The sequence below is a fragment of the Durio zibethinus genome, chromosome 6 (assembly GCF_047325235.1).
Source record: "Durio zibethinus cultivar Kanyao isolate XHJ-2024 chromosome 6, ASM4732523v1, whole genome shotgun sequence".
Taxonomy (NCBI): domain Eukaryota; kingdom Viridiplantae; phylum Streptophyta; class Magnoliopsida; order Malvales; family Malvaceae; genus Durio; species Durio zibethinus.
In genome coordinates, this window is record NC_143167.1 from 32,319,067 (window position 1) to 32,328,295 (window position 9,229).

General features: G+C 26.4%; 1 protein-coding gene across 1 annotated transcript; it reads right to left on the reverse strand.

Annotated features, from left to right (window-relative positions):
• Nucleotides 1-2,647: 2,647 nt before the first annotated feature.
• LOC111286233 (zinc transporter 4, chloroplastic-like) lies at nt 2,648-5,938 on the reverse strand. Its single transcript, XM_022876106.2, has 4 exons — nt 5,571-5,938; nt 5,424-5,481; nt 4,396-5,135; nt 2,648-3,265 (listed from the first exon to the last, which is right to left on the reverse strand). The coding sequence occupies exons 1-4, from the start codon at nt 5,583-5,585 to the stop codon at nt 2,810-2,812; spliced, it is 1,269 nt and encodes a 422-aa protein (XP_022731841.2). The 5' UTR covers nt 5,586-5,938; the 3' UTR covers nt 2,648-2,809.
• Nucleotides 5,939-9,229: the final 3,291 nt, after the last annotated feature.

Genomic DNA, 9,229 nt, shown 5'->3' on the forward strand with positions numbered 1-9,229 from the left:
TAATCTTAAGTCATTTTCAAGATTACAGTTTGTCATACCCATAACAAGTGATACATTGTTTTAATTTATAGTATTTTAATTTGTTTTTCCTTTTTACTTTCAAATGAACATATTTATATTCATTATTAATGAAATTAGTTTAAAATATTTAGTTGTGTTATATGGACTATAATGAAGTACAAAAATAAGAACTAGGACTAGGAGTAGTACAAAATCAATTGAAAAAAAAATGTAATTTTGTTTTTAATCTTAACACTAGGATCAATAGAGGTATAAACGAATAAAATTTTTGATAAATTATTTTTAAATATATTTAATTTTTATTTATTTTATTAAATTTAATAAATAATTTTAAATAGTATTTTTATGTTTATTTATTAAACATGTCATGCACTAACAAATGTTTGTTTGATTTGTTTATATTTGTCAATAATTTCATTTAAAATTCATTAATTTATTATTTATTTACTGTTTATAATAATAACAAAATTATTTTTTACTATTTACTTAATCCTATTTTATGATTCATTTATATTTATTTAAATTCGTTTATATTCGTTTAAAATTTATTTATCTAATTATGATTGTTTATTGTTTATGTACACAATCATTTATATTATACATATTTGTTTAATATTCAATAATGAGTTTATTTAATTTAATTAAATCGAACATGAATCAAATATAAAGATTTTATCATTTAAATAAATCAAACTCAAAGGAATAAAGCAATTTCTTATTGAACACAATAAGCTCAAATACCTCTAAAATAAATAAATAAACTATAGACATACATTTGTTTATTAATATTTGATTCGTTAATAACCTTACAAACAAGTAAACAAAGTACAACAAATGTCTTCAAAGAAAAAAAAAACTATTTTGTAGAATGAAACTTTTTTTGGTTGACAATAGTCAAGTAATTTGTTAATAAAGTATTGTACTCTTAGACTTCATTTGTATTATAAAAAATAATTGTTGCATTTTTCAGTATTTATTTAACAAAAATTTAGTTAATAAACTAAAAATAACTTACTAATCAATAAAAAATGAGATCATTTCTTAAAAAATTATCTTCCCCTTTCGAAAGGAAAATAATTTTTGAAAAAAATTATTTACGAGTAAAACTACTTACCAAATTTGTGAGCACAATTACTTAAGTCAAACATTGAACATGATTTTTTTTTTTTTTTAACTTAGACTTAATTTAATATGATCCAAAATATATTATCAAAATTTTTAATTTTACATAAAAAATTAAAATATTAATATTAATTTAAAATATTATAATATTTTTATTGTTACTTAAGTAAGACCTTGAATATAATATTTTAAACTTAAAACTTGATTTAATCTAATACAAAATATTACTATTTAATAAAAATATTTTTATTTAAATTGATTTAAAATTTTTAAATATTAACATTAAAAATCTTTTGATATTTTAACTTTAAATATTTCTATTTTGTATATTATTAAACATAAATATTTTATTATTTCACTAATAAATAGTATTAAATTATTATTTTAATAATAAATAATAATATATTAAATAATATTTTTATTATTAATAATTAATATTAAATATATATTAATAATATTATTTTCATAAAATGAATATTTTTAGTTATTTATTACTTTAATAATAAATATATATGAATAATATTTTTGTTATGATTTAATAATAAATATTTTCACTATAAAATCTAATTATTTTAATAGTATAAATATTTTTAATATTTTAATAATAAATATTACTATTTTTATTATTATATTAATAAAATTAATATTTTAAGAATAATAATAGTAGTTGGTCCATTTTAAATATTTTAAAATATTAATATAAATAATAAATATTTTATTTTAAGTTTTTTAGATTAATATAATGTTTTGATATTAAATTTTATTATTAAAATATAAATTTTGAATATTAATAATTTTAATAATAAATACTTCAATATATTTTAATCATAAATAATTTTTAATATTTTAATAGTTATATTGATATTATTTGAAAAAGCAATTTTTTCAGTAAATAATCAAACAATAAATAATATTTTTAATTGACTTATCTAAACAACAAAAAATCTTAATTTTTCCCAAAAATGTAAATATTTTTCAAAAAATAGTTTTTAAAAGTCAATTTTCTCAAAATAAATGGAACCTTAATTCAATATAAAATTTTCAAATTCTGATAGTTTCAAACTTAAAAAATTGTTAATAATTTAATTTCTTATATATAGAAAAGTTTTGCTTCTATCCAACTAGAAGCGGCATTTTTCTTTATTTTTTACATCTTCCTTTCGTTTATATACCTTAGGTCTTAACAGAATACGAAGCACTCAAATTAAAAACCTCAAATTTTAATATTGAACTATTTTATTGGATGAATTTATCATTAAACTTTTGAAAATTTTTCAGTTTTTTTCTAATGAAATATATAACCTCAAATATCTGGCAGCTTCATCAGGGCACGAGGGAAAAGAGTAGAATGCTTTAACAGGTTTACCAAGAGTAAACAGCGATTACCGCGTCTGGAGGTTGTTTTAATAAACCAAACTACCTTGCGGAATCAACATCCTAGCTAAGTTCAAGCCAAAGAGGTATTATCTGTCATCCAAACTACATAAGAGAGTTGTTAGCAAGATTGAACCATCAATTCCCTTCACTTTGGGGGTGTTGCTGTCATTATATTTATATAGATTTGCAAATTTTACAACAGGTTATAAAGAATTTTATGATTTCCGGTTGCATTATAAAAATAAACGCGCAAAAAAGAAGTAATAAACAGTTACCTCTATACTAAAATTTAGGCCCAGATGGCAAGGGAAGACATCATAGCAGCTCCTAGGAAGAGCATGAAGTAAGATACTACTTGAAGCCTAAAATTGCAGCTCATCCTCTTATTCAGAAAATCTGCAGCAATTAGATCTACTAAAGCCATATAAACTAGAATTCCAGCTGATAAAGAGTCTAAGATGCCTTCCACAACCAGAGCTGCTGGGCTGTAAGGATTGTAGAATGAAGAAATGCCAGTCCCAATGCCAATTCCAGATGGGGTTGTTATGGCAAAAAAACATGCCATGATTGTGGCTGGTAGAGTTTTGAATTGTGCTTGCGAGATGCAGCCTCCAAGTGCAAATCCTTCAAAGAACTGATGAAATGATAACGCTGCAATTAGAGGTCTTATTGTGCATGGACTCTGGGAAACACCTAGTGATAGGCCAATGATTACGGAGTGTGATACAATTCCAAGCTCCAAAATCTGCAAAAATGAAAGAAGACAAGCCTTCATCAGCACACTTCTCAAAAAGCAACAAAAAAAATTCTGCAACAATTTTAGCCACAGTTTTCATTCCTCCTGAAGTACACATTACAACCATGACAAAGTATGCAAATATCACTAACTTTTTGACCAAAAACATAACAGCCATTAGCATTAATTAAAAGAAGATAACGTTTAGAAAGCATTCAAAACACTTTTATAAGGCATTGAATAAAAAACCAATGAGGCAACTACTATTTGGAACAATTTGTCTCGTACACAATTAGGATAATCGAATTGACTAAGCAAAGATAAGGGGAGACTCGTATGCTTATTGCTGTAGTGGAAAAGTTAATCACACCAGGTTGAAGTTTGACACAGCAGTTTGCACGAGGCAGACATGGGTGCTTGATCACCAAAAGTTAAACAAAGGTGAAAACTTAGAAGGTTCCAGTATGACACAAGAGAAATAAGAACAAAATCTTTCTCTACAAATCATTGTTTTGGTCGGGAAATAATAAACATATAAACCACATGAGATGAAAATAACCAGGGAGTGAGAGGGGTAGAGCTAACACTTCAATCTTGTGGCACATATTAAGTGAAACACCAAGTTTGGTAAAAACCGCAAAGCTCTGTGCGCCACTGACTAAATGAGAGGCACAGGCACATGTTGGTGTAGTGGAAACACATCCCAGTAGAATTTTATCAGTAGATTTGTTAGCCAAAGTCCAAAAAAGCCAACTTCGAAAAAACTAGTTACTGATTTAACACGATTGTCATTTTTTTCCCAATGACAAGTTGAGAACCAACTAGTAAAGCCGTAAATCCAAGTAGATCCCCAAAAGTCTCAAACCCCAAAACCTGTTGATAGTTGACTATCCATTCTCAGATTCCGTTTCTTTGGCCAAAAGAAAAAAGAAACATGTGAGGGTCCCTCATGACGAACAAAATTCTAGTAGGTCAAGTCCCTTGCTCATACGGCATTAAGGCAAATTTTAACCCACCTCAAGCAAGCATAACAACAACAAATAGCAGTAATTTAGTTCGAAACATCACAGAAATAAAGTCAACGCAAAGCACACTGAATTAAAGAAAGACAAAAGTTTTAAGAATAAGAAATAAATTACCTGGGAAACAACGACGTGCCTAATTCCGCTATCATCATCCCCACCTCCAAAGCCATGTTCATGTCCATGACTATGCCCATGTCCATGGTCATCTTCATGTCCACGACTCCTCAGTAGCCCATCACAGCCATCTTGTCCATGTGGATGACTATGCCTATGATGTGCTGCATGCGCATGCATCCCAACAATGTGCATGCCGCCACCATCCTCTTCCCCAAAAACCTTCCCATTCCAATCCTTCCCTTCCACATCAGGCACTATCCCAGACTCTGAATCCGCCTCTAACGACCCGATTCTACCCTGCTCTTCAGTACTTCCTCTAGCCAAACCTTGTTTCCTCTCGTAATATTGAGTTCCCACAAAATCCACGAGCAAAGTAACCAAAGTAGCAATCATAGCAAAGAACCCCGGAAATGGGAACTTTGACCAAGGGTATTTTGGTAAGCAAGGATCCGTAAGAGCTTCATTACCACCAGAGAGCATGTGGACAAAGCCAGTAGCAAGAATTACGCCGGCTGCAAATGCCTTGGCGGCAAAAAAGAGGCTCCCCTCTGTATGGAGGAACTTACGGTGCCTGCCTATGAATGGAATAGCAATGCCAGCAACTCCTGCGAGGAGGATTGAGGCTATGCCTATGAGCTTTAACTTCAAGGCGGCTGATTCGTCACGACAAACCTCTAGGTCCGAGGATTCGCAGCTTGTGTTGCTCATTGAATCGGCTATTGTCTGAAAAAGGGACTCTGTTTTTTTTTTTTTTTTCAATCGAATAATAATCAGAACTAAGTAAAACAACGAAAAAAACTATTGATACTGATAAAATTTCCACCCAATTGAAGAATTTTGACAAAAGTCGACAACTTTCTAAAAAGATTGAAAGTGATTAAATTTCCACCCAATTGAAGAACTTTTATCATCGTAGCTCAATTGGATTGAATCATGAAATCCCAGAATCCAAAATCCCTTTGGAACGTTTTACACCAGTCAACAACCACAGAAACAGAGAACAAACAAAAGGTATTGAAAATTACCTGAGAAAAGCCTAGTCTTTGATCCGAAACGATCAAGGCAAAGCAGAGGCCATATATCCTGACATAAAAAATAATAACAGTAAACACAAAGAATAAAAAAAAAAAATCGAGACAATAAATGAAGTGTTTTGAATCGCAAGACGCTACCTCGATGAGAAACATGGGAAGAGAAAATATAAAGTAAAGTTGGTGGTGGGTTCAATATATATATAACTAGGAAGAAAGGGAAGGTTTTTCTCTTTTCTTTTGTTAGTTTTACGATGACAAATGACAAATCAAAGTGACGAAGAAGAAGGACGAATAGTAACACGTATAACAATCAAAAGAACCAACAAAAAGAGATCGAAGGGATGATGGTAGTGTTGATGATGATGAGATGTTAAAGTTGAAGTAATAAATGATTGGACAAGGGCATGGAAACCAGAGAAAGGAAGACGGGACAACATATAAAGAAAGGCGAATAAGGAGAGAGTGTCGACATTGTTGGACGAAAAGGCAAACTCATATGAAGAGGTGGCGTCTACAGTTGTGACCTTTCGTTAAAATATGGGTGCGACTATGTCGACATTGTTTCTAAATCTTTCTTTTGTTTCCGCGTCGCCGTCGGTTTCCCTTCTTTTTTTTTTTTTATATATATAATACTAAGATGCTAACATTTTTTTTTAATTTTTACTTTACATTTAACTCTTAATTTTTATTCACTTAAAAACTATGATTTAAGTATTTAAAATCTTTTTCCGTATACATGTCATCTAAATCAGTATGCTATCAAAATTTTGCCTCCGAAATTAGCGCGATTTAGGTAAGAATATATTTCAAGAAAGAAAAGATGACATTTGGATAGAAGAGAAGGGAAAAATAAAGAAAATAAAATATAAAAGTAATAAAAATATAAAATTTTTAATTTTAAAAAATAAAAATTCAATAATCTTTAGTTTTTATATAATTCTTACTTATTAATACCTCAATTTAAGAAAAAATTAAGAAAATAAAAGTTAAACAAATTTTATTTTTATAAAAAATATTATTATATCTATCTTTTCATTAATATTAAAATTTTAGTTTAAAAAACCTAACCATATCACAATTTTTTTTTATTTTTTTAAAATCATCTTTTTTTGGTAAAATAAATTTATGTTAGACAACTATACAATGATATATTATTACTTTTTATTTGAAGCAAAAATGACATATAATTTGCTTATATGTAATATTTTTATGTGATTATATTTTTTTATATTTAATAGTTTTTATATGAATACATCGTCAAAGTAATAGTATACTAAAATTTTGACAATAACTAAAAAATCTATCAATATGTATTTATAAAATAATTTTTTATTTTACTTGATTAAAAACTATTGATATAACAGTAATTTTAAAGTCATACAATATAACAAATATATCATAGTCCAATAATACTATAAAATTATAGATAATAAAAGGTTATAATTAAAAAATTTATTATAATAATTTTTTTTCACTATTTATTCAAACAATAATTGTAAGAATTTATTTTTTTATTAATTTTAATTATCCAAGCAAGAGATACATATATCATTTCTTTTATTTTAAAAATCTTTTTTTCTTTTCTTTTCATTTTTTTTATTAATATTTATCCAAACATTATATAAAAGTAAGCATTTATTCTATTTTGGGATACAAAAGCATTAATTCTATTTAAATTTTCACTATTTTTGTGTAGGTTTATATATGTATGCATAGCCCATACATGCTGTTTAAATTAGCATTCAATTGAATTTGGACTATAATTTAAATTCATATAGTTATTTTAAAAATATTATATTTAAAAAATTTCAAACTACAAAATTATACTCAATTGACTTTTTTTATTTGTTTGCTTGTAAAATTAGTACTTGTATTAAATGTAAGATACAAATATATTTTGAAAAAAGAAAATAAAAAAGTATTTATTTTGCTTAATATTTTTCACTTTTTTTGTATATGTTTATATGCATATGCCTAAAAACGACAGTCCAATTTGTGTTCAATGAATTTTGACTCAATTTGATTTTTTAAGATCAAATTTTTAAATTTGAGTTTTTAATCGAGTAAAGTTAGGTAATTATAAAATAAAATTGGAGTTGAATTTTAGATAAATTTATCTCAATATGATTTTATATATATAATTTTTTAATTTTATATTTATATATTGTTTATATTTATTTAATTTTATATTTATATTAAAAAATAATATTTTATTAATTTTAGATTAGATCAAATCAAATACGATTTTGTATAATATCGAATCAAGTTGAGTTCAATTCAAGTATACAAAAATTAAAAAAATATTGGATTTGAATATTATGATTATATAATCGAATCAGATTCAAATATCATTAATATAAATTTGAGTTAAAAATTTGAGACGAACTATAATTTATCTTGACTTAATCCATTACAATCTCTATACATGACTAAGAGATTACGATTAGACCGTAATGAATAATATTTTTGTGCTAAACGTGAACATGGTGTAAGCAAACAAATCCTATTTCATATGATCTAAGTGTCTACGGGATGCAGGAATAATATTCAGAAAACAATGGTGTCTTAGGATATGGACATCTCGTGACTTTTTCTATGAAATTAAAATTTTTAATTTTTTGAATTCAAAATTTTAATTCAATTAATTTATATAATTATCTTAAAATATAATATTTAATAATTCTTAATTTTAAAATTCAACGACTATAACATTTTTTATCCTTAAATTATAAATTTAAAAAAAAATTTTGTGGTTTGAAAAAGGGTAGTGAGGGTATGATAATAAAATCATAAGCCAAAGATAAAATCATACTCTTTGTCATGTAAAGTTTTAGATGTGATTTTGGTAAAGTTTGAAATCTCCTTCTACTAGTTGAAGTTGGACTCTTAGTTAAACTGGTAAAAGAAAAAAGCCCAATCTAGCGAAGTGGTGCGGCCCAACAGCTCCAAATAAGATACAAAAAAGTATCCGAGTACAATCAGCTTATTTTAGTTTCATCGAATCATTTTCATTTGTGCCTCAGTATATATAACCTGATTTAATGGCCCATGGCCTCATTCAGTGATAGATGTTTGTGTATATTTTGTTTAAAATTTGAACTTGAACCGTTTTTTTCCAAAAAAAAAAAAATGTAAGAAAAAAAATTTTAATTTAAAATTAATTAATAATATTCTTTATTTGAGAAAATAGAAGATTCGAACTTGCCTTTTTGTTTTAAAGTAAAATCAAATGGTTCACACACATATTTGAAATATTTGGACATAACCAATCATTGAAACCATGCATCTTTTGGACTATCATCTCTCGACTCTTTTGGTGATAGCAATTAACAGCCATACCCCTTTCCTTCTATCGAAACAAGAGATGTGTCTTGTCCCAAAGCCGAAAATCTAGCCTCCCATGTGTCGGAACAAAATTTCAAAAGAGTAGGTAAGATGTTACGTTACATTACAATTTTGGATTTAGACATCTACTTACTTAACATAATTTTTATTTAATTCTTTTGTACTATGTTAGTTGATTTAGATTAATATTAACTTAAAAAAAAAACATAAATAGTGCCTTTTTTTATTTTATTAAAGCTCAAATGACAAAATTATAAACATGTTGATATTTGGAGCCCATTAAAAATATTTTATCATTTTTTATGTGAAAAAGTTATTGTTTAAGAGATTGAAAAAAATTATCAGTTATACGGTATGACATTAGGTTTAGAAGGTCAATAATTTTGCTTTCAAACATTAAAATTAAAAAAAAAAATGGAAAGAACATGAAATAAAACAAATAATTAGCCTTT

Bases quoted from the DNA above. Each gene is read 5' to 3' on its own strand.
- LOC111286233 (XM_022876106.2), bottom strand. The intron at 5,136-5,423 runs GTAATTTTCAAT...AAAAAAAAACAG, and splicing joins AAAGACTAGGCTTTTCTCAG to AGTCCCTTTTTCAGACAATA. The intron at 3,266-4,395 runs GTAATTTATTTC...TCATTTTTGCAG, and splicing joins GGCACGTCGTTGTTTCCCAG to ATTTTGGAGCTTGGAATTGT.